The sequence below is a fragment of the Macrobrachium nipponense genome, chromosome 41 (assembly GCF_015104395.2).
Source record: "Macrobrachium nipponense isolate FS-2020 chromosome 41, ASM1510439v2, whole genome shotgun sequence".
Taxonomy (NCBI): domain Eukaryota; kingdom Metazoa; phylum Arthropoda; class Malacostraca; order Decapoda; family Palaemonidae; genus Macrobrachium; species Macrobrachium nipponense.
Window position 1 is genome coordinate 24,941,310 of NC_061102.1, and position 26,295 is coordinate 24,967,604.

At 41.4% G+C, this 26,295-nt stretch overlaps 1 protein-coding gene across 1 annotated transcript; it reads left to right on the forward strand.

The window, feature by feature from the left end:
- The first annotated feature begins 149 nt into the window (after nt 1-149).
- On the forward strand, nt 150-24,597 carry LOC135212804 (transcriptional adapter 1-like). Its single transcript, XM_064246575.1, has 5 exons — nt 150-176; nt 350-535; nt 9,260-9,391; nt 22,360-22,575; nt 24,164-24,597. Exons 1-5 carry the CDS (start codon nt 150-152, stop codon nt 24,488-24,490), a joined length of 888 nt encoding a protein of 295 aa, XP_064102645.1. The 3' UTR covers nt 24,491-24,597.
- Nucleotides 24,598-26,295: the final 1,698 nt, after the last annotated feature.

The window sequence follows — 26,295 nt, forward strand, 5'->3', positions numbered from 1 at the left end:
GAAATAATGTGAGTAACTACTTTCCTTTTTATTATGTGGATTGGCTTATGATAAAGAATTTGGCTGCTTATTATTTAGTCTCACTTGAAAAAAATAAGATTGGGTAAGAAAACTCACTGTTTTTATGGTAGATATTGATTTTAACACATATGGAGTGGTATGAAGACAGGGATAAAGTATGTATTAAAAATACTATTTGTTTGTGCCGACTTGATAAATTTTTTATTGCTTCCTTATATTAATACCTAACTGTTAGTTGCTGACTTCCAGAAAAGCTTTTCAGATTATTAACTCAATTATGGCAATACAAAGTACTTTTATGAGTTAAGTTATATTTTTATTTTTATAGGTAACAAAGGAGGAATTTGATAAGAGTGCTCGAGAACTGCTGGCATTAGATTCTGTGCATTTTCATAATGAATTTTTGCTGGCTATCTTAAGTAAATGTCAACTCTTCACATTGTCAACATCATCTTTGTCCTCATCATCGTCAGCAACGTCTCGAATTGAATCTCATCACCGGCATGATGAACAGGTTAGTTTTTACTTTTAATTATCACCTAAATGCATAGTTACTTTTGAAACATTAAAATCATGCAAATCTTTTTATAAAGTGCTTTGTATTGATATTCGTTAATTTTTATGAATTACAAAAAATACTTCCTTTCTATGTTGCCTTCAGTTTGGCAACACGTCTGTATGTTGTTAAGGGCTGTTTAGAAGGATACAGCCTTCTCCATTACAATTCCTTTGTATTTATCCATTTTGTTTTTATCAGGATTTGATTGCCTAATCAAGATTTTTTTGTGAGTTTTGGAGGAGGGTATTATTAGGTTTTTATGATGGTGTTGTTACCAGGGCCTCTCAAAATTTGCAGTTGCCTTATAGTAAGGACTGTAATTTTTTTTTATTTGTTCATCAGTGTCTTTTATCCACAAATTTTGTATTTTTTAGGATAACTTGTGTTCAAATTTGGTTCTGCATATTTTTCTCTGGAATTGTGTTCAAGTCAATTTGTTTCTAACATCAAACCATACACATTTTGACCTTGGGTTAATGCCACATGGTAAAGTTCAAGGTAGAAAGTAATTTTTCCTGATAGCTTTGTTTTCACTCTTGGTATTGTGCTCAAGTTTTCTCATGTCCCAACATTAGGGTAGACTCCATAATTACACAGATTAAAAAAAAAAACTTATTGCAGTGTCTTACCGAACAATTATACAGCTGTAGGTTCCCTTACAAATGGCAGACAATAGATTCAAAAATTGCGCGGTGGCGCCGGCATCGCTGATGTAGGTGACGTCATCTCCCTCCACTCGAGGGAGCTACAGGTACAACTGCCCAGGTAACATCAATTCGTTCTCTGCCGGCTTCTGGTGAACATCGGTGGTCGGTGCAGACTTTTTTCTTCATTTGTTGGGAAGTATTACCTCTCCAATATCGGTGAAGTATTCAACTCCGTGTTTGTAGGATTGAAGCGGAATTTCTTTTCTGCAGTTTTGTGGTCTTACCATCATGTCGGACTCTAGTCCTTCAATAGTAGTTAGGTTTTGCGCCGGAGGGTGCAAAACTAGGTTAGTTAAATTAATTGATGATTCGCACACTAAGTGCATTAAATTTAGAGAATCTACTTGTGATGAATGCAAGGATTGGAGTGAACAGCAGTGGAAAGTTTTTGTTTCTCACTTGAGGAAGATACGTAATTAAGGATAGAAAGAGGAAGGCGGCTCTCAGAGCTGAAAGTAAGACTAGTTTAGCTTCTTCTGCTTCTTCTATCGAAGCACCTGCTCCTATTCCTTCTCCTTCTCTTCTTATTATGTCTCCGATCTTGAGTCCTCCTTCTCCCGCTCCTGTAACTCCCTGCAAACTTCCCATGGAGTTTCTCCTGACACCATTGCCAGCCTCGAGTCTAAATTTGGAAAGAAATTTTATGTATTCGCTAATACGGTTATGTAGTTAGGTTTATCTGTAAAGTCTTTCATAGAAAAGATTTCTAGTGAAGTGAAAAGTGTCAGTGCAGTGCAATCTGAGGGGGTGGCTGTTTGTCCCGATAGTTCTCCTAGACGAAGGTACCTGTCCCGCTCCCCCGCCTAGGGGAGAAGACATACCGGAGGTCCAAGGGAGACTGTCGTGGTTTGCCCACAGACAGTCGCTTCCTCCGTCAATTCTGTGGTGCAACAGCAGGATTCGACTAAATACCATTGGAAAGGTGTGTCGTTCGGTATCCAGTTATCAACAGAGTCGAGTGATTCGTCGCCGGTTAGACGTCGTAAGTGGCGTGATTCTTCAGCCTCACGTCCGTTGAAGAGACGTTCGACTGAAGAGGTGTTCTCTCCTCCCCCTGTGAAGAGGAACAGAGAAGAAGATATCTCTCGCCCGTTGTGTAGCGTAGCTACATGGACTTCGCCTCTTATTCTTACGACAGCAACTGCCGCCTTCGACTCGATTGTGGAGCGACCGATTCTGAGTTTGTCGAGATCTTTGACTCATCAAGCTGTCGAAAGTTTACCTTCGACTTTGCATGCGACAGATAATTCGACTGGCGCTAGACCTCCGTTGTCGATCGTGTCGAAGTCCACGACCCCAGTTGCCACGATTTCAACTCAAGAAGACGAGAATCTAGTTCCTTTACGTCGGCAGTTGCAAGAGCTGATGAACTGGATGAAAGAAAGCAAACAATGTACGAAGAACAATGAGTCGAATCAAGAACCATCTCTATCGCCTATCTATTCGGATGACGAGGAGGACTTAGAAGCGGACTCTATCCCTCTCTTGTGCTATTCGAAACTTTTATGCTACCTTCTGGACATGCACCCGAATTACTTCGTAGCAGCCGCTCCCAGGTCGCCTGCTTCCATCTTCCTGATGAGAAGGAAGAATTTCGATCCTTCTCCCGAAGCTCGTACTTTCCAAGGCTGCTAAACATTCGCTTCATGGCATAGAAGACTGGTTGAAGTTCAAGAGATAGCCCGGGAAAGCAACTTTCGCCTATCCTCCGTCGAAACTTGTTAAGAAGAGGTATAGGTTCTACGCAACCGGAGAAGCCCTCTCTACGGAAGTGTCTGTCTCTGGCCTGGTGGATGCAAATATGAGGTCTGCGTTTGCAGCAGCTAAGATATTCTTTACATCGCCCAAGTTGGACTATTTGGTAAAGAATATTTTCAAGATTTTAGAGATTATGAGCTTCTTGGATTGCCCTACTCTCCAGGAGGACCTGGCATCAGACTGGCTTGGGGTTTTGTCATGTGCCGACAAATCAGTTCGGGATGGTTGCGATGAGCTGGCATCTCTCTGTGCATTCGGGACTCTCAAGAAAAGACAGCTCTGGTGTCCTTTTGTTTCGAGAGGAGTCGCTTCGCCTCAGAAGTCTGCCCTTTTGTTTTCTCGTCTCGACAAGGATCATCTGTTTCCCGAAGAAACAGTGGCCAAGATACTTTCCGCACTGGAAAAGAAATCTACTAATGACTTGCTTGCTCAGTCTTCTAAGCGGGTTAAACCCTCTACCACCTCGAAATCATCCTTGCAGAAGAAACCCTTTCGAGGGGGTAGGTCTAGACCGTTCGTCAGGCCTCGATCGAATTTACGACACCTAACCAAGTCCTCGACCAAACCCAACATGACATCATCCAAGTGATCCTTCAATCCTTCATGCTCCGGTAGGGGGCAGATTGAGCCTCTTTTGGGAGGAATGGAGTCGCAGAGGGGCAGAGCCCTGGGTGACCCAAGTTCTCCGGTTCGGTTACTCCATTCCTTTCAAAGACACTCCGCCTCTATCCAATGTTCCCATCACATTACCCGCCTACTCTCCAGGCTCGGAGAAGTTTGTAGCCTTAACCTGAGAAATAGAGACTCTCGTGCAGAAGGCTGTCATAGATTAGATAAGTGACAGACCATCCCCGGGGCTTTACAACTGTCTATTCGCAGTCCCCAAGTCATCGGGGAGCTGGAGGCCCGTACTGGATGTAAGCACACTGGATTTGTTCGTTCAGAAGACCAAATTCAATATGGAAACGACTCGTTCAGTGTTGGATTCCCTTCGTCAAAGGGACTGGATGGTATCCCTGGATATGCAGGACGCATACTTCGACATCCTAATTCACCAGGACTCTAGGAAATACCTTCGGTTTGTGTTCATGGGCAAGAACTACCAGTTTCGAGCTCTTTGCTTCGGCCTCTCGACAGCACCGCAAGTATTTATGCGAGCGTTGACTCCTCTGGGAAAGTGGTTACACCTCTTGGGTATCAGAGTGTCACTCTACCTAGACGACTGGCTTCTCCGCTCCTCTTTGGAAAGTCAGTGCATGAAGGATCTCAAGAGGACTCTTTCATTAACTCACTCGTTAGGTCTTCTTATAAACGAGGAGAAATCTCGGCTAATTCCGACTCAGAACATTCTCTATTTGGGGATGAATATGAACTCTCGAGTTTTTTTGGTTTTTCTTTCACCAAAGAGAGTCCAGTCGTGTCTGGAAGTAGTACAGGACTTCCTGGACTGCAAGTCCTGTTCCGCCAACCATTGGACCAGTCTGTTAGGAACACTAGCTTTGGTGGAACAGTTTGTCAAACTCGGAAGGCTACACATGAGGCCCCTACAATTCTTCCTGAAGGCTTCATGGTGCAGAAAGACTTGACCGGACTCAACAGTATTCTCAATTTCAGACGAAATCCAGGAGGACTTAGCGTGGTGGGTTTCAAAACCAAGACTGGTAGAGGGTCTTTCACTTCATCCGCTCCACCCAACCCTTCAGTTCTTTTCAGACGCCTCTGAAGCAGGTTGGGGAACCCTGTTGGGGAAGAACGAAACGTCAGGGGAATGGTCGGAAACGCAGCGCTCTCTTCATATCAACGTGAGGGAGCTATTAGCAGTGTTCCTGGGACTTCAGTCATTCTCTCATCTCGTGACGGGACAGGTGGTAGCAGTTCACGGAAACAACTCCACAGCACTTTCCTTCATCAGGAAACAAGGGGGAAAGCGCTCCTTCACCCTCTACAACCTTGCAAAAGATCTGCTTCTGTGGGCAGAAAAATTTCAAGTTACGCTGATCCCTCGATTTGTTCAAGGGAAAATGAACGTGTTGGCGGACGGACTAAGTCGCCGTCATCAAGTACTGCCGTTAGAATGGACTCTCGATGCGAAGGTCTGCCTAGACCTATGGAAACTTTGGGGAAAGCCGATGATAGACCTCTTAGCAACCTCGAGGAACAACCGCCTTCCGCTGTTTTGCTCTCCAGTCCTGGACCCTCTTGCATGGTCAGTCGATGCAATGTTACTAGACTGGTCGGGCCTGGAAGCGTGTGCCTTTCCCCCGTTTGGCTTAATAAGACAGGTGCTGAACAAGGTGTCATTCCATAAAAATGTTTCTCTGACACTAGTCACTCCATTCTGGCCAAGGAAAGAATGGTTCCCAGATCTCCTCGACTTGCTCGTAGACTTCCCCAGACCTCATCCGTTAAAGAGATGTCTACTCAGACAACCGCACTTCGAAAGATTCCACCAAGGATTATCTGCTCTGGCACTGACAGGATACAGACTATCAGGAGTCTCGTCAAAGCGAAAGGTTTTTTGAGACGAGCTGCAGAAGCTATCGCGAACTGCAGAAGAGATTCTTCTAACAGACTATACTAGTCTAAATGGGGAATGTTTCGAAAATGGTGTAGACAGACTAAAATCTCTTCTTCTGAAACATCCGTGAGCAAAATACGTAGCTGATTTCCTTCTTTTCTTAAGGGACATTAGCGTTTAGCGCCTTCGACTATTAGGGGATACAGAGCGATCGTGCTTCAGTTTTTAAACAGAGGACTAGACCTATCCACGAATAGTGATCTTTCCAATCTAATTAAATCGTTCGAGACTTCCAAATCGTCAAAGGGCTCGATAGTATGGAATCTCGATATAGTTCTTAAACGGCTTTCGGGTCCTCCCTTTGAACCGTTACTTTCTTCGTCTATGAGGAATCTCACCAAGAAGACGTTATTTTTAGTTGCATTGGCATCAGCTAGACGAGTTAGCGAGCTACACGCGATGGACAAAAAAGTGGGATTTTCTCAAGGCAACGCAGTTTGCTCCGTGGAGCTTAATTTTTTCGCGAAAAACGAAAACCCTTCTAATCCATGGCCATGTAACTTTTTTCTCAAGAACCTGACAGACTTGATAGGCCAGGAAGAAGAAGAACGTCTCTTATGTCCCATGCGGGCATTAAGATATTACCTCCGCAGAGCAGAGAAGATTAGAGGTCAGTCAAATCGTTTGTGGTGCTCTGTTAAAGATCCCTCTCGTCCCCTCTCAAAAAACGCTATTTCCTTTTTTCTGAGAGAGTTAATTGTCAAAGCACATTCTCAAGCTAACGACGCAGTGTTTCCTTTACTGAGAGTGAAAGTGCATGAAGTTTGAGTGGTAGCGACTTCCCTCGCTTTTTGACACAACTTGTCGCTATCCGCTATCCTCCAAAGTACCTTTTGGAGGTCTAAATCTGTGTTTGCTGCATATTATTTGAAAGAAATCGAGACAGTGTTTGAAGATTGTAAGTCTCTCGGTCCACTTTCGGTAGCTGGCATGGTGTTGGGAGAAACGACATAGGGAGTTGCTCCCTCTGTTAGCCTATGTTTCGCCTTGTACCAAGGTTGACGAGTTAAAGGGAAGTCTGGGGGTACAATTTACCTGGAGTACTCACCAGTCATTTTAGTGTTAGTTTTGGTGGGTAAAGGTTTTTTTTCTGTGTAGGTGAAAGTTTTTTCATGTTGGTTATTTCTGGTCTTAGCCCAGAGCAAGGGCAATATTTTGTTGTATCTTCGTTGAGTCAGCGGTGAACACCATGACTACAAGGATCTTCCACTCCATGTAGAGGCACCCATTGGTCATATTCCAAGCCTTCTACTATGTAAGATGAGCACCGACCAGAGGCAGTATTCTCCTGCAGTAGCTCTCTTACAAGGTAAGGTACAACAGGCACTAACAGTGCTTTTGGGTATATACTTTATTTTCAAGAATCATATGTTATTTTTGAAGTAAAACTTACATCCACAGTCCCCCATCCTTGCAATGGGTAATCAGCTGTATAATTGTTTGGTAAGACACTGCAATAAAAATGGAATTTTCATTATAAAATGAAATTTTATTGCATACTTACCGAACCATTATTAATCAAAGCCCTCCCTCCTCCCCACAGGTGGATGGCTGGGCAGAACGAATTGATGTTACCTGGGCAGTTGTAGCTGTAGCTCCCTCGAATGGAGGGAGATGACGTCACCTACATCAGCGATGGTGGCGCCACCGCAGAAGTTTTGAATCTATTGTCTGCCATTCGTAAGGGAACCTACAGCTGTATAATTGTTCGGTAAGTATGCAATAGAATTTCATTTTATAATGAAAATTCCATTTTTCCAGACAGCTCTGCTGTCATTCATGATGTTACCTTGTAATATGGCCACCTCCACATCCCCCTTTGCTTGGGTTTGCAGCATATGCTTTGGGAGTGCACTAATTTTGGTTATTCCATCATAAATCCTTTATGGAAGCACTTAATCATTTAGAGGATTATTGTCTGCTCTCTCTCCCATTATCTGGAACTTCACTTGTTGCAGCTAAGTGTTCGTTTCTCTTGGAGGGGCCCATCTGCTTTGTCTCTCCACAATTGCAGTTCAGATATGATTAATGAAGGGAGGGGTTCATGATAACAATGTTTTTACAATAAAACATTTTTTCAGCCATATTTATTTATAAATACCCTCTTACTGTGCATCTTTCCTCATATTGAGGATAACGGAGGAAAATTAGATATGTCATCTTGTGGTCTGATGGAATTGGCTGGCATATGTTTGTCAGGGTTTTCTGTGTTTTTCGCATTGGTGCTTTTGCACAGATTGAGAGTAATGATGAATAATTGGTAGAGAATTAGTGAATAGTTGGTATGGTATAAAAGTAGGTTTTATTGTAAAACATTATTATTTATTTCTGTCTGATTGTAAGTCACTTCATTTTTTTTCCAATTGGCACTGTTCTTTTTAAGGATTATACTTATATAATAGGTAAAGCTTGCTTAACACAATATCTGCTTAATGACAAAGGATAAAAAAAGATGAAAACAGTGTCAGCCAAGAAAAATTCTTTGTATATGAAAAATGAAGGGGTGAGAAAGGAATATTAAGCAAGTGATAGTAAATATGTATTTTCAAAAAGAGGTTGGTGGAAACTTCTGAAAGAAGGTGCACAAAAGGTATCCCTGTAGGGGAGTAATGCTGTCTGGAGTAATGCTGTCTGTGCACCTCTTTTGTGCACTGTAAGTTACTTAAGGTTCTTTGCTGTGTCCCTTTTTCCCCCAGCTGCAACTCCTTTCATTCCTTTTACTCTACCTCCATTCATATTCTTGTTCTTCCATCATCTTTCACCCTCTTCTAACAGTTGTTTAATAGCACAACTGTGAGGTTTTCTTCTTCTTTAACCTTATAAACCTTTTTACTCTCAATTTCCCTTTCAGCTCTGAATAACCTCATAGGTTCCAGCACATGGCCTGTGGTCTAAATTTTATATTCCATTCCATTCACAAAAAGTATCAGAATAAGTAGGTTATGTGACATAAGGAAATAGTTATTGAGAAAGAGAGATTCGGAGGTGGAACAAATATGTAAAAAGAAAAAATTGAAGAAAGCATAATACGAAAACTTCCAAAAGTTGTGGGGACTCAGTGATTCTTCTGACTAAAAAAGACATTCGGCAGCTATTTCTTAGGGACACTTCCATCAGTCTTGTTCATTATTTAAATATTTGAGGTGCCTGCCTTGAAAGAAAAATTCTAGTACATATGCCGGTTTATCTTTTAAGTAAGATTTCACACTTCTGCTGTAGCTTAATGAGTTCTTACAAACCTTTCTTGTGGACTTCATTTAGAGAAGAATTCCAGATAAAATTCCATTTAAACCTTCACAGCATCACTGTAAATACATAAATTGTGTCAAAATTGACCAAAGCTTGATTTTCTTTAGGTGTTACTATGTTCCAGACAAATTTAGACTTGAAAAATTATAATTAGTTAATATTAATTAATAGGCTAAAGTATTATATTTATTTAGTATTTGAATTTATATTTTGCATTATTTATAGACTGTTCATATACAGTAAGCAGCTTTGACTTTCATCCTTGTTAATAAAGACCAGTTGTCCCAAGTGTAACATGGTTGAAAGTCGGGGTCTCTCTGTAAGAGGTTTGTACTTAAGAAATAAGTTTGTTGTGTACCAGTAAATTAACTTTGGATTTTATTACAGCGCATAGATTCAGGTACAGGGAATGCTAGTGCTAGGGATCACGCATCTCTTAATTTGTATACATCACAGTCATCAGACCGCAAGAAGAGTAAACCAAAGAAGAAGGCTAAGACTTCTCCACTTATTCACGATGTAAGTATCCATATTGTTAAATGTCTTGACATTTAATGCTTTTCTATAAAAAGTTGTGCATAGAGAAAGTTTTGTGTTGAGGATGCATAAATACAAGTATAGCTTAATGTATGCCTTTATTTGTCAGTGCTAATTAGAAAAGAGGCTGATGCTGATCATAAGCATTTCAAAGCTACAGTATTATACATAATTTGATTGTTGCAGTAGTGGTTGTCCTCTTTCTGTAGTATTGGTTCCTACAAGGATATAAACCTTTATCGTTTGTGTGAAAATACCTATGACAACAGCTGGACAGGTCTTTGAAGCAAGATAGTTAAACATCTGTAGGTATGGGAATCACCAGTTTACCAGACTGTCACATAGCAACATGCTCACATTTTTTTTTTACTTTCTTCGAGAGCAGTTTTATTAACTAGTTTTTACTTTTGTATTGTTAAGAATAGTACATAACATGTTTTGGATGGAATCATGATAAGGCAAGACAAGAGGATTTAGATAAAAAGAACTGTTACGGCCTCTGAGAGAGGTCCGCTTCAGGTTCGATATGAAATAAATAAAAAAAAATATTTTCAACACCAACAGTTGAAACTGGGGATACGAATATAGAAAGAAACACTAACACAACAAAGGTTTTATTTACAAGCTTACTAATATAGGTAAATGCAGAATGGTATCTCCTATTTACATAGAAAGATAGAATCTTACACTGCATGAACTGGGGGAACAGTGAGGTAATTCAAATACTTGCCTGCTAGTTTTAGCGACTCGAAGCGATGGCTTCACAAAAGAAAAACGGTGATTGCAGACGTCCTCTTGACTCTGTATTGCAGAAAATAGTCTACTCTTGATACTTGAAAGGCAGGAACTCCCCAAAAACCTCTAGCAGGACATTTTCTTCTCTGAAGTCTGCTCACCGTCGATATAACTCGGTCGTCCACTCCTGAAGACGACTAGACCAGTATCCAACCAACTCTCGTGCAACTTTTCTTCTGATCCTTCGTCGGTTCCTTTTTTCTTATCCCTCTCGGATGATCTCTGCTGCTGCTGATCTCTCACTGATAATCTGATCTGCGGCTCTACTGAGGATATCTCTCTTTTACGATCTCTGCTGCTGCTGCTACGACCGTCGTATTTATACGGCACTCTGGGGGCGGAGCCTACGGCGAACGTCACAAGCTCCCGAGATTACTAGAAACTTCTTAGAAGACTCTCGACAGAATATTGCATCATATTTCGCTGCGTTTCTCCCGCCACTTAGGCGCGTGTTGCGCTCCACAACACGCCCGACGATTCCAGAACAGCTGCGAGAACCTCCTTGTTGCAGAACTTCTCGAAGAAGCGTTTTCCTTTCCTTTATCTTTCATTGCTATGAAGCAATTACCATCACAAGAACAAGTGTTAAGATTAGTCAGCTGAGAAATATTTGCATTTTATTCTTTGTGTTTATATGTCTTGTATCAAGTATGTTTAAATTATTTGTAGCTTATGATGCCATACCATCCCTTTTTTCTCTCATCATGTATGCTATTGAGACTAAAAGAATTGTTTAGAGTATAGTTACGTAGTGTGTTTTTCGTTGCTGGATATATAGTAAGTGGTGAACATTAATTGCGGCACACTCATAATATAAATGCATAAACACACACGTCATTTTATCAACAAAGCTTACAGGTTTGAATAGTAATTTATTACATCGTAGTGTTTATAAAAGTATTTTTGGGAGGTATTTTTGTACTAGTTTAATGAGAGAGAGATTGATTCTGACTTTTGACTTTTTTTTTTTTTCTTTACCCTGCTTTACACTAGACATGTTGCAGACAAAGTTATCCTGATATATTTGGTGGTGAAGTTGTTGCAGCATGTTTCCTTAAAAGTTTATTTTGTTTAAAATTGAAATTGTGTGTACAGTATATATTACAGATAATTGCTCTAGAGTTCTTGTTGATATAGCTCTTTCATGATTAACTATCATTTCTGGGTTCGACCTGTGTTCGCCGGTGAAAAGTCCCTGTAGCTCACTTTTCTAAGTATAAGTAGATTCTAATATACCAGAGAAAAAAGCTACCATGGTATGCTGAGGTTACTACCCCCAGCGCGAGCACCCCAAGGGGCGTCGATATAAAGTATAAGGGAGAGTGGAAGCCACTATTCACAGGTCTTCTGCCAATTAGAGGATTCCTTTCCAAAATCCCTCTCTTAGGACTCTTCCCTCCTCGCTCCCGCTACTACTACTACCCGACGCGCGCTATCTAGCATTCCTGTATTAGACATTGCTTTGAGTGCACGCGTTCTTTTCGTTGTCCCAGCAATTCTCTAATTTTGCGATGGCGTCTGCAGAACTTCCTCCTCCTTCGAACTTTGAGTATTCCAATTTATGTTTTCGTAACTTAGATGGTTGTGGGACTTCCCAATTGGCCTTCGGCCCCTTAGAAATGTATTGAGGGGTCGTCGGTTTGTCCGCCATTTCGAGAGCGATCATCAGAACGTGTGGAGCTCTGGCGCAATTTCTTTAAAAATTTAATAGATCAAAAATTATTCATTACAATCATCAAACGTATCTTATGTTACGTGTTTAATTATTATTCAACCAGATTTGGTTCATAGAGAGGCCTAACACGCTCTTGTCGTACTCTGGAGTCAAGGTCTGAGGGGTTTAAAGAAAGTTTTGATTAGTTCATAATTAGATCCCCCCGCCCCCCGCCCCCCAGTTTCTTAAGAGCGTGTTCGTGCTTATCTCGGGGTAAAATTAATATATTATGCATGTTGATCATTAGGCTACTAGTAGTCTATCGCATAATTATGGGACAGGATAGAGAAAGCTTCTTTCTCCCTCCCTGATGTGACTTTCCATGATTACTGTTAATACGAACTGAATAGATATAAATATACAGTAGATTTAATATTACTGAAGAGGTAGGTGCCCCTAGCCTATACCCTTACCTCTCCCCCCGTCCGCGCTACGGTGTTAATGGGGAGGATATCAAGGATAGAGAGTATCTCTCTTGTCATATCGTTGGACCTATCCTCCCTACCTAACCAGATCGAAAATTTTGAGTATGGAAAGTTTGGTTGAGTGCCCACCATCCACGCCAGGATGCCCTTGGAGGTTTATCTGGCCTACCTGACCGGATCCATAGTGATCTCGGAGAGTTAGGCTAGACCTATGCTGGATATTTTTTCTTACACCTTATGTTCCTCTTGCAATTCTTCCATGATACTTCATTATGGTATTACATATTATATTGTTTATTGTATATTATATAATTTATGATTTTGAGTACTCCATACAATTATCAGTGATGTATTTCATATTACGTGCTTGAATTTTAAAAACCGACCAAGTTTAGGATTGGTCAGAGGAAGGCCTAACGCGCTCAATGATGTTCCTTGGGGGGTTTTAAAGAAACATTGATTAGTTTATATTCTGGCCTCTGCCCCCCCCCCCCCCCCCCCCCCCCCCCGCCCCCCCCCCCCCCCCCCCCAGCTTCTCAAGATTGTGTTCGTGCCTATCTCTGCGTAATTTTAGCATAGTATAAAGTGTAAAATTGTTAGGCTACTAGTAGTCTATCGCATTTATCACGGGAGAGGAGAGAGTCCCCTCTCTCTCTATCCCGGTGTGAGATATGAATGAGTTATTGTTTAATACGAACCAAATAAAGGTTAAATTATGCACGTTGATTTCATATCACTGAGAGGTTGGTAGAGTTGCTTCCTTCCCTGGCTTAACTGACCAAGCCTAGGTTAGGCTTGGAAGGTAGGCTAAGTGTCTCTACCCCTGTACCCTTTATGCCTCTCCCCTGTCGGCGCTATGGTGCTAGAGGGGAGGATGTCAAGGATAGAGACCCTCTCTCTTATCACATTGTTGGACCTATCCTCCCTGCCGGTCTAGATCAAAGAATTTGAATTTAGTAGGTTTGGTCGAGGGCTACTGTCCACATCATGATGTCTTGGAGGAGATTTGGCCTACCTGTCCGGTTCTGTAATGATCTTGGAAGGTTAAGCTAGATCCATACTGGGTATTATCCTTTTTCCTCATTATTAATTGTATATATTATTCTTATATATTGTCTATTGTACTGCAGTACATTAAATGGTCTGGTTTGTGTATCATCTTGGCCTAGCCTCCTTTAGTACAACCTTTAGTAGTAGGCCACGTCCTCCCAGTTCAGAGTGATCACCGATCGGTCGCTGTACCAATCACGACGGGCCATAGGCCCAGTCGGCCTACTACCCCTGCAGTAGTAGGCTTCACAGCTTTCAATAGGTGACCATCTCTGATCAGGTTGGTGGCCAGACGATCACGACCGACCACCCCACATACCACACACACCCCCCCCCCCCCCCCCCTTCCCCCACTTCCTAGCTCGGCTTGCCGTATAACTTGCGGTGCTAGTAGTCTTATCGATGAAAGACCGCTCGAGTTTTCACTTAAAGGGGGAAGAGAGTAGTGGAAGTGGTGGGTTTACTGGTATTATACGTAATCCCTTCTGTCTCCGAGTGGATAGCTCCGCCGGCCTTATAGCGGTCTGGTACCACACCAGCTGGCGGACATCGCTCCTGATGGTGCATTTGCGCAGCTCCGCTGCTCAGTGGTCTCTCTCCCCAGTTGTCTGCCCCGGCTACGGGTTCAGGCTAGGAGCTATGCTCCCCTCAATAGAAGCGGGCAGGTTCAGATAGAGGAATTATGTTCCCCTGATCCGCCGCTTCAGCCCATTCTGCCGGCATTACTTATGACAATGAGATATGAGACTTTGAGTAGGCTAAGCTTTGGGGAAATTCCCTTCCGAAGGGATCCAAACCAGCTCCATCAGTGGCGACTGAGTCATCTCCGGCCCTTCGGCTGTCGACTTAGTTTGCTAAGTCGCCTGCTGCCAAAGATTCTCTCCCCCCTCCAAGGGGTCGAGAGCCAAGTCCGCCAGATCCAAGGCGACGGAGTTTGGATTCAACCATGAGACCCTCGCTAACCTTCTAATGTCGAAGGCTAGGGAAGCGGTTGATGAGAGGTTTGAATCGTTACGACTTGCCTCGGGCTCTGACACCTTAGGCCAGGCAATAACATCTCTGGCTGAGAGGATCAGGCCCCTGGACGATATGCTGACCGGATTTCTCCACTCTGGATCTCTGGCGATGGCCCTTGTCAGTGCTGGATGCGTCAAAACTACCGCCATTGGACAAGAACAACCCGTGGCGGATAGCTTTACATACCCCATTCTCGGATGGGAAGTTATCAATTGAAGGGTGCGGAACCCGTCCGTTGGAGGACTTTGAGCTCTCCCTGGAGGGTCTCCAAATTTCTTTTCCTGGATTTGTCAGACTAGCGGAACACGCGTTAGTCAGAATAGACAAGGTCCCAAAGGAGACAGGGATCTTCCCTAGGGACCAAGCCCAAGCTATTTGGGTTCGCACCCTCTCCGGCTGGGATCACGTCAACACTGAGTTGATGCCACACAAGGGTACCTACACCATGTTTGTGACCCCAGCCAACGTTCCGTCGCCCTGTACAGACAAGGTAGCGGAACTAACCCTACAAGCGGCAGCAGAGGACAAACCCCTACCAGTACTAAAGGAGACAGAGGCTACCTCTCTTCTCTTCCCCGCAGGTAGGGAGTTTTGGAACAACGCTCCTGCCATGTTTACAGCAGATAAACTTGACCCGGATTGCGCTTCCAATCTTATTTCCGAGAAGCTGCCTAAAAATTCCGGTCCATTTAATCGAGGCGGAATTTGAAGCATTTAATCAAGGCGGAATTTGAAGCAAGATCAATTCTAGGAAGATCTATCAGCTCCGTCAATACAGTGAGTTGGTAGCCTCCACTTACCGTTGACAAACAGGTGTTCCGGGTCCTGACGAAAGGTCTACTACAGACTTTCCAGTCGGACCTCTATGACTTTGCGATGGCAAGACGAGCTTGTAAGAAATATGTCCTGGCGGGTGCTCGATAAGGCACGAACCTAATAGGCTGATAGAATCCTCAATATGGGAGAAAACCTGTTCCCGGAAGAAGAGGTTAACCCTCTTACGCCAAAGCGGTAAAAAAAAAAATTGTCTCCCGTGTGCCGGAGGTGTTTCAGAGTTAGCGCGGAAGTGGAAAAAAATATTTTTTTCAAAAAATCACGGCGCGCTTAGTTTTCAAGATTAAGAGTCTTTTTTGGCTCCTTTTTTGTCATTGGCTGAAGTTTAGTATGCAACCATCAGAAATGAAAAAAATTATCATTATATATATAAATAATGCGATATATGATAGCGCAAAAACAAAATTTCATATATAATTGTATTCAAATCGCGCTGTGCGCAAAACGGTTAAAGCTAACAAGTTACATTTTTTTTCATTGTAATGTACACTAAATTACAATCATTTTGGTATATAACACATTGTAAAACGATAAAAGCAACACAGAGAAAATATTATCACAAAATAATGCATGAATTCGTAACGCGCGGACGTAAACAAATACTTTTTTTTCAAAATTCACCATAAATCTAAATATTGTCCTAGATACTTCCAATTTTTTTCAAAATGAAGACAAATGATTGAATATTACTATACTGTAAGAGTATTAGCTTACAATTGCAGTTTTCGACCATATCTGACGAGTAAAAGTTGAACGAATGTCGAATTTTTTATATATATTATTTATATGCAATTATTTCAAAAATAAGAAAAGCTACAACCTTAAAATATTTTTCGTTTTATTCTACATGAAATTGCGCACATTTTCATATAAAAAACTCTATGAAATGCCCAATATGAAACGGAGCAAATATTCCGAGAATGGTAGTACGCATTTCGTAGATTTGTGGCGGAGAATCCGCGCGCGGAGGGAAGGAAAGATTTTTTTTAAAATTCACCATAAATCTAAATATTTTGCTAGAGACTTCAAATTTGTTTCAAGATGAAGATAAATGACTGAATATTACTACACTGTAAGAGTTTTAGCTTACAATTGCGTTTTTCGACCATTTCGGTAGAGTCAAGTTGACCGAACGTGGTTTTTTTTCTATTTATCGTGATTTATATGCAAATATTTCAAAAATGAGAAAAGCTATAACCTCAATTATTTTTCGTTGTATTCTAAATGAAAATGCACACATTTTCATATATAAAACTTTATGTAACGGCTGAATTTAAAATGCGGACGTAAAGAAAATGTTATTTTTTTTCATAAATTCACCATAAATCGAAATATTGTGCTAGAGACTTCCAATTTGTTGCAAAATGAAGGTAAATGCTTGAATATTACTAGAATATAAGCGTTTAGCTTACAATTGCGTTTTTCGACCATTTCGTAGAGTCAAAGTTGACCAAAGGTTGAAATTTTGGCAATTATCGTTATTTATATGAAAATATCTCAAAACTTCTAAAAGCTACAACCATGGGTTGTTTTTAGTTGTATTGTGCATGAAATTGCGCACATTTCCATATATAAAACTTTATATAACGACTAATTCTAAATGGTGTGCAAACATTACCACAATCGCATCTGTATGATTTTTTTTCGGAAGAGTTACCGCGCGGATGTAATGAAAAAGTTTTTTCATAAATTCACCATAAAATCGAAGTATTGTGCTAGAGACTTCCAATTAGTTGCAGAATAAGGTAAATGATTGAATATTACTAAAATATAAGAGTTTTAGCTTACAATTGCGTTTTTCGACCATTTTGGTAGAGTCAAAGTTGACCGAGGTTGAAATTTTGGCAATTATCGTTATTTATATGAAAATATCTCAAAACTGATAAAAGCTACAATCATGAGTATTTTATTGTTGTATTGTAAATAAAAATGCGCACATTTTCTTAATATATAATACTTCATGTAACGGCTAATTTTAAACGGTACAAAAATTATGTCAAAGTGACGAAATAATTTCCGAGATGTGTCACAGATACTTTTTAGTGCGGCAAGAAAGAAATTCGCGCTTGCGCGCCTGGCGTAACGATTGTAAACAAAACAACACCACCCTTGATCCCGTGAACTCCCAGCATCCCCCAAGGCGTGTGATTCAAAAGTTTTAGGCTGGTAGGCTATAAGTATTTTTTTCCGCGAATTTAAAAAACCAAAAAAAAACTTGTAAGTCGATGTAAAAATACGTCCAGTTGGCACACGGGAGACAAAAAATGTCGACATAAAATACGTCCAGTCGGCATAAGAGGGTTAGCAACGTCTCTCGAGAAAGGGACAGAGCCAACCAGAGCCTCCGGGTCCGTTGGGGACTCCCCTTCAAATGGAAATTTTGAGACCCCGGACAACAAACCAGACCCAAGAAGAGGCCAAGCAGATTCAATCCTTACCAGGCCTCCCGTCCTCTAACGGTGGTACAAGCGGTCTTGGTTTTACAAGTCGGTAAGCCTTCGACATCTGAGGCTCATCCGCAGCAACAGTTTGTTTACGACAAACTCCGCCAGCCCACCCGCCTTCAACCTCCACAGCTATAATGACCTCCCCATCCTTTAACCCCGCCTATGAAGCAATGGATCTGTTTCGCAGCCACAACAGGCATGCGAGAAGTAGCAGGGCCAGAGGTGGCTCCCGGCTACGAGGCGGACCAAGGCTAGAGGCTTCCAAGGAAGTAGAGGTAACAGACCTGCAACCAGTCAGTGAGAGCCCGCAGGTAGGAGGGAGATTATCTCTTCCGGGAACATTGGATCTTCAGTCCATGGGCCCAAAGTATAGTCTCAAAAGGTTTGAGGTGGAAATGGGAGAAAGGGCCCATCCACCAATCAAATTTTATCAGATACCAACAGCGGACCTTATAGACTATACCAAAGATCTCCTGCAGAAGAAGGCCATAAAAAGAGTGAAACGACTAAAGTTTCAAGGACGTCTGCTCATTGTCCCAAAGAAGGACTCTGACAAAAGAAGAGTGATTCTGGACTTGTCCCGTCTCAACTCATACATTCATTGAAACAAGTTCCGCATGTTGACAGTCTTCCAGGTGCGGACCTTACTTCCCAGTGGGGCCGTCACCACCTCTATAGATCTTACAGACGCTTATTATCATGTTCCAATAGCAAGGAACTTCTCTCCGTACCTAGGCTTCAGGCTAGGAAACAAGGCTTACTCATTCAGAGTCATGCCTTTCGGGCTCAACATCACGCCCAAGATATTCACAAAACTAGGAGAGACGATAGTTCAAGAACTAAGAACTCAAGAGGTTATGTTACTAGCCTACCTAGACGACTGGCTCATTTTGGCAGCCAGCGTCGAAGAGTGCCGTTAAATCAACAGCCAGAGTGATAAAATTCTTGAAATTTCTGGGCTTCCAGATAAACGGAAAAATCTCGGCTTGTTCCGGCTTCCGCCTTCAAAGGCTGGGGATCCAATGGGACCTAATGAGACACAAGCTATCTCTTCCACCCAAGAAGGCCAAGGAGATAGCAGCGGCTACGAAACAGTTCCTCAAGAACAAGAAGGTGTCTCGGCGTACCCAAGAGAGAATCCTAGGTTCGCTGCAGTTCTCGTCGGCAACAGACGTCTTATTAAAAGCCAGATTGAAGGACATCAATCGAGTCTGTGGAGAGAGAGCAATATCAATCTCAGAGACAAGATCTCAATAATTCCACCTATTCTAACAAGCGGCTTCGTCCATGGACGAAACGTTGGAACCTGGAAAATGACTGGCTCTGGCCAGGAACAATCAGGTGAGAGTAGTCTCGGCCAGCCTAGTGGTGGTACACTGCATAAACAGAGGCGGCTCCAGGTCAAGCAAACTAAATCACGTATTGATTGCGATATTCTCATTGTCAACGAAAAATCATTGGCACCTGTCAGCAACTCACCTGGCAGGAGTAAAGAATGTTATCGCAGACGCACTTTCCAGACAACTCTGCTGGGATCAAAGTGGTCCCTGAGACAGGAAGTCATTCCGGTGGATTTGCAATCAAAGCCCGGACCTTCAAGTAGACCTATTCGCCATAGGATCCGACCACAAACTACCAAGTTACGTGGCAACCTCCTGGACCCTCTAACTTTTGCCACAGATGCAATGTCCATAAATTGGAACAATTGGCAGAAGATTTACCTATTTCCACCGGTGAATCTTCTGATGAAGGTCCTGCACAAGCTAAGATCTTTCACAGGACAAGTAGCACTAGTGACACCCAACTAGCCAAAGAGCAACTGGTTTCCGCTTCTTCTAGAATTGAAGCTCCGAACCCAGACGGATCCCCTCGTCCAGAGCTGACACAGACAGTACAAACTCAGACTGTGCCAGCTTCCTCGAGAATTCTGAATGCCCTTACTTTATGGACTTTGCAGCTCTAAAGGACGCTAGTATTAATCCACTAAATACCTTATTCATAGAATCAGATAAAAGAGAGTCAACGCTCAGACAATATGATTCAGCAGTAAAGAAATTGGCCAAATTTTCTAAAAGACTTAGCTGCTCATGAAATGACTACGAATCTGGGCAATCTCGTTCTTTAGAACTCTATTTGAGAAAGGCCTGGCTGGCTAGTACCATTACAACAATCAAATCAGCCTTAAGGAAGATTTTCCAGATTGGCTTTAATATTAACTTGTCAGATTCATACTTCACCTCAATTCCTGAGCCATTTGCCCACCTGAGACCAATAGACCGCCCTCATACGGTTTCTTGGTTTTTGAATGACGTACTTAAGTTAGCCTCAGACACTAATAATGAGTCATGCTCTTATATAACCCTACTTAGGAAAACTTTATTCCTGATGGCCATGGCCTCAGGTGCCAGAATATCTGAGCTTTCGGCTCTCTCTAGGAATCTAGACCATATAGAATTCCTCCTGTCGGGGGTAGTAGTTATTACTATCCCCAGACCGGAGGTTCTTAGCTAAGAATGAGCACCCACAAAACAGGTGGACTCCATGGAAAATCATACCCTTAGCAGAGGACACATCATTGTGCCCTGTCGCTACCCTTAAATCCTTCTTAGCCAGAACTTCCTTAAAATCTTCAGGCCCCCCTTTGCATTAGAGAGAAAGGTGGTATGATTTCTCTTAGAGGTATTAAACAACAAATACTCTACTTTATTAAACAGGCCAACCTGGATTCAGTTCCACACATCCATGACATCCGAGCAGTTGCTACCTCTATTAATTTCTTTCACAATATGAATTTCGAAGACCTGAAGAAATATATGGGTTGGAAACCTTCAGCAGTTTTAAGCGCCACTATCTTAAGAATCTAGAGGCCCTTAAATCCCCAGCAGTTGCTGCAAGGAGCATAGTCTCCCCTGATTGATGAACCTCATCAAATCCTTTCCTTAGACTGTCACCTTTTTCCTTAAATACGCTCTCCTTCCTGCCTGCCTCGTCATCTGGCCATTGGATCATGTATACATAATGTTGAGGCCATAATTGTTTTATGGACCTATCTGTACATACCCTAGTTTTTGCTCTGGATACCATTCTTGAATGTATTATATTGTCATATTGTTACTAGTTCTAAGTCATAGTTTAAGTCCTAGTGTAATTAGTAAATAAAGTAAAATTATTTTTTAAATGAACCTTAGATTTCATTAACTCCTTCTTTATACTCTGGTTTGGTATCTGGTAAGCTTGGATGGGAAATCTCTGACACTTTTTCACCGGCAAACACAGGTCGAACCCAGAAAAGGGATTTTGACGAAATAAAAATCTATTTCTGGGGGAAGACCTGTGTCGCCCGGTGAACCCATCCCTTCTAATTACATTTCCCACTTTTAACCAATCCAAGCTAGGGTGTCTAGTCCAGGAATGCTAGATGGCATGCGAGTTGGGTAGTAGTAGTAGCGGGAGCGAGGAGGGAGGAGTGGCTGTTGCAACGGCTCTCTCTAAGAGAGGGATTTTGGAAAGGAATCCTCTAATTGGCAGAAGACCTGTGAATAGTGGCTTCCACTCTCCCTTATACTTTATATCGACTCCCCTTGGGGTGCTCGCGCTGGGGGTAGTAACCTCAGCATACCATGCTAGCTTTTTTCTCTGGTATATTTAGAATCTATTTATACTTAGAAAAGTGAGCTACAGGGACTTTTCACCGGGCGACACAGCTCTTCCCCAGAAATAGATTTTTCCTTCGTCAAAATCCCTTTTTTGAGTGGCTAGGAACATAACCTCATTTAATCCAATGCTATAATGCTTTTGGTTTCTGAATGAGCGCACTGTGATCTTAATCTTCATTTGAGTAGTGTAACCCAGTCTCAGTCATTGCGTATGCTGTACAAAATTTCCCTTAATTGACTTCTATTCATGTTGTCAAAGGCTAATTACACAAAGAATGAGCTGAGTTGATAGAAATGGCGCCTAGATCAGAGCAGATCTCAGTATGCAGGCACACTAGTTACCTGACACAGTATTAACATTCTTCTTTTTCCTAGGGATAAGTATTTTGTTTGCTGAATGTCAGTGTGCAGGTGCACTACTCTGAGCATTTCCTTACTGCTTATGGAAGTAGTATGGCATTTATGCCTTATTTGTTTACCTCTGTTTGTTGCACCCATGTTCTTGTTTAAGTCCTGAAGAATTCAAATAAAAATATTAACTTGCACCTACAACAGAAGAGGAGGGCTAAAAGTATTAGACTAGTGTCAGCCTCCTATTGTGGCAGAAAATTGTGTGTGGTATTCTTTTTATTTCACCCTTAACCTTTGTTTGGGTGACCCATGTAAGCCATTTAGTGTGTACTTATTGTGTAGTAATAATTTTGTATATAATTTTAACTCAGTACTTAATACTATTTGTCAAAATCTTTTTTTTAATAAATACTGTATAAACCATACCAGCATTTCAGTCCATTTACTCTAATATCATCTTGACTGGTTATTGCTAGCTTTCACATAGTCCTGAACTGGTGATTCCAACTGTAGTGAGGTAATGATATTTCTGAAACATCACAGTGGTGGGTATGAAACATAAATTAATATTCAAATAATATATATTTGTGTATACTTATTTAAAATTAAGCAAAAGTGATAGTGTGTTAGAGTACAGTATAGATTAATTATTCTCCTGCAGGGTAATTTTGAACCGGTAAATATCCATGATATAGCAATAACAGCTTCAGTTCGGGAACCACAAGCCATCACAGATGCAGGTGCTGGGTACCTGTCACGTTCTCTCTGTCTCTTGGATACTGGACCTCTGAAGGGACGTTTATTGTTAGCTGCATGGGATCATGGGATTACACAAGTTGGTGATAATGTTGCCACCATGCTACAAGAAGCAACTCAGGTAGGGAGTAAGTTGTTTTTCGTTTTTATATAGGAAATTCATACTTTTTTCATAACAAACTTTAGGTACTTATAATAATCAGCTTTACATGTGCCACAAAATTGTCCTTTTATGTGCTTGACAGACATTTTTTCATGTCCCATATTTGTGAGTTTCACCAGTCATTGAAATTCCACTCTCACTTTAAATTAAAGTGTTTACTGTCCAAAAGTGTCACACGTGCCCTGTGAATGCTTAGGCTCAAGGTAGCCACGAGCCTCAGTTTACTCAAGATAATGCTTAATTAATGTTGCTCTATCAGAAGTACCATTAATCTTTATGTTTAGAGGCACAGCACAAGTATCAAGTGCTAAGCCTGTATTAGTGTTGTTGAGTCTGGACTCTTCCTCCTTTACCCAACATATCTTAAAAAATTAGGACCTTTATTAAATGCCATGACATTGATAAAATTCCCATCCACTTTTACAAGGGTAAACTCTGAAAAATGAGCCAGAAAATACATCACTGACACCAATCCACCTTCTCTCAAGCCATCCAGTCAGCACTTATGCCAGTTTCTAGCAATCATACCAAGATCACCCTCCCATCAAAATCTGCAGTACCAGCAATGCAGGCTTAAGGCAACTTTAGATGATCTGTGAGACTGCAAGCTTGAGCTGGAGGTGGAATGATGCTAGTGAATCAAAATTTAAATTTGAGATGCACACCAGGACTGCCAGCCAATGTAAATCTGGGATCACTATGGTATTCCTAACATATTCTATGAATACTAATGCAACTTAGTTACAGTGAAGGCAATCTCATAAAAGCTTTGTGCACGTAGTAGAAGAAACCTTTGAGGAATGTGATGAGAAAGGTCAAGTTTCTCCCTACTCAAGTTCATCAGCTCTTTGAGAAATGTCCATGCTAAATGTAGCACTTAAGTTCTATAAGAAAGCAATCAGTCTGCCCATTCCCTCATCCATAGCAGAGAGCAGCTACACTGGCACAAGAGGGGTCATATCTGTTTCCCGTACTGTGTATAAGGTTGGAAGTAAAACAAAGGCCTACCCAACAACACAGTCCTCTAGCCACATGTATATATTGGTTAATAGAATCCTTATCTTTTTTATTCATTCTGTAGCCATGCTAATCGCAGACTGATTGAAACTTAATTGTATAATTGAACTAAAAAGAGGATATTTCAATTGTTTTCTGATGTTCTTTGTACAAGCACTAACAAATATTAATGATAATAATGATAATGATAATAGTAAAGGTAGATCCTTTTCATTGACAAGATCCTTTGGGAAAAACCTGCATGGCTTCCAGATTTTTAAAGGTGATATACGTATAATATAACTATAGGTACAGCTTTGAGGAAGTACATTATTCTTTTGGTCCTCTAATTTATTTGGTCTCCCATAGCTTCTTAAATATATTCCAGACGATGGCTGTGGTGTAGTGTAGGTCAAACTAAAATTCATCCTGCATGTATTTGGTTTTATATTTTTAATACAAAAGGACATGTAGATGCTGTAAAGTACTTTTGTTAATTCTTATGGTATTAAATTTTGCCATACCAATTTAATTTCTTTGTTGTTCACAGCAATGTTTGAAGAATATAATAATGGCAGTGGTTAGCAGACGTCGTGGTTATCGTGTTAGAGAAGGGAGATTTATGCATTCTCTTGGAACAACTCCACCTAATCCTTGGTTACGAAATACAGGCTCTTTGAATGACTGGATGTCTGAAAGGTTTGTAATCATTATCCAGATGATCATTGAAAAATTTTGTTTTGTGTATCCCTGTTTTGAAGGCTTTAGTTCTTATTATTGCATTTCTTTACTATGTTTAGAAGTACTTGTATATTATTATAACTTGTTGACACATTCTGAAGTATGTTTACAAACCCCTTATTCTAAACAATCCTGACCAGTTAACTGTGGTATTTGGGAGATCATTCTAACAGTTTGTTACAACAAAACTGCTGTTTCCTTAGTCTAAACTAGTCATCTCATTAAATGATTTTCACTCAGCATATGGCAGTGTGTGACATGGCTCTTTTCCCTTGTGTGTCTTGCAGTTTTGGTTGGTTTATGAATGACTTGAAGATAAGAGTTAAGAGGGTAGAATTCGTGGTAGCATCTACTATGTATGCAATAATTTTCAGAGTATAGGAGAGGGCACCATTCAAAAGCTCAAAATCCTTGAAAACATAAATGAGAATTTGCAATGAACTTTGTTATATGAACACTATCTTTTGGAAGAATGTCATGTTCAGTGTAAAATAGACATAACATTAAGATTTGATAGAACTTTCCTGATTTTTAGATTTTTAAAGTTTTTGTACAAAATTATGGTTGGCATTCATATTGCTAATCTTGTATTTCGTACCTAAAATCCCTTTTTGATTATTGTGGATCAGTGGTCATTATTTTGATTTATCACAACCAGGCTTGGCAGAGGCTGTATAGGCTTTAAGTATAATTCATCACTCTAGTGTATATCTAGTGTAACACTACAAGATAGTTTTTCTAATGTAGAAGTGTCTATTTTCAATGTGTACATGAGATTACTGTAAAGTTAATTGAATTATTCTCATTGATCAAAATTGCTATGTACCTGTTTCTTCTTTTGTTCATGAAACTTACCTGTCAGATATATATATAGCTGTATTTCTGACGTCCGACAGAATTTCAAAACTCGCGGCACACGTAGTGGGGCGGCCAGGTGGTAGTACCCATTCCCGCCGCTGGGAGGCGGATATCAGGAACCATTCCCATTTTCTGTTCATATTTTTTCTGTCGCCGGTGCTGGAAACAACTGTTTACAGTACCTCCGTCTAGGATTTTTGATTTATCTCGCTTTAATTATCTGGATTGACTTTTGGTATCGACTTCTGGATTGTTGGAGTTGGCACGCGTAATAGTGGATTGGTTTTTGATTTTAGGATTGGCTTTTCTGTGTACATGATGTCGGGATCAAGTACTGGAAGTTTCAGAGTGTGTGTGAGGAGTGAATGTAAGGTGAGGCTTCTTAAACCTTCAGTTGATCCTCACAGTTTGTATGGAATGCAGGGGGCATGTTTGCTTGGTTGATGATCGGATGCCAATATGAATGCAAGGATTTAGGGTTGGCTAGATGCATAAATAGGAATGGTGTTTGAGATCCTATCGACGTAAATTTGGAAGCGCGATAGAGTCGGAGGTCTTCCTCCAAGAGCAGTTCTACGAAAGGTAAGGAATGTAACATTTCTCCTCCTCTAACACCGGTAGATTTTGCTCAACCTAATCCTGTTTTGTTGCCTTCGGGCCCCAGTGCTGTGTCTGGAGAAGGTAACACCCTTTCTCTGATTCTTGAGTCTATTCGCGCTCTTGAATCGAAAGTTTTGGCCTTAGAAACTGGCCCTGGGAAAGTTTGTGTTAGTGCCCCTAGTGTTGTGGAGGGGCCGTCAGATCGGCCCCATAATGCCTCTAGGCCTAGACCTCTATCGGACTCCCAGGACTCAGGGAGTGGGTATGTCAAAAGCCGCAAGAGGGTACGGGGGCTCCCCACCGATCTGGCGTCCCTTCGTCAGGCCTTGTTGCTAAATCCCAGGCTGCCAAGGAGCGCGCACGAGCGCGTGTCCTGAAGGATTGCTTTTCGTCCTCCGAAGCGTCCTCCCCGCGCAAGGGGTGGAGCGCTCGGAGAGACTCGCGTCCGTTGAAAAGGACTTTTCGTTTTGAGGACGCTTCACG

Bases quoted from the DNA above. Each gene is read 5' to 3' on its own strand.
- LOC135212804 (XM_064246575.1), top strand. From the start codon at position 150: ATGGAGTGGTATGAAGACAGGGATAAA. The intron at 177-349 runs GTATGTATTAAA...TTATTTTTATAG, and splicing joins GGTATGAAGACAGGGATAAA to GTAACAAAGGAGGAATTTGA. The intron at 22,576-24,163 runs GTAGGGAGTAAG...TGTTGTTCACAG, and splicing joins TGCTACAAGAAGCAACTCAG to CAATGTTTGAAGAATATAAT.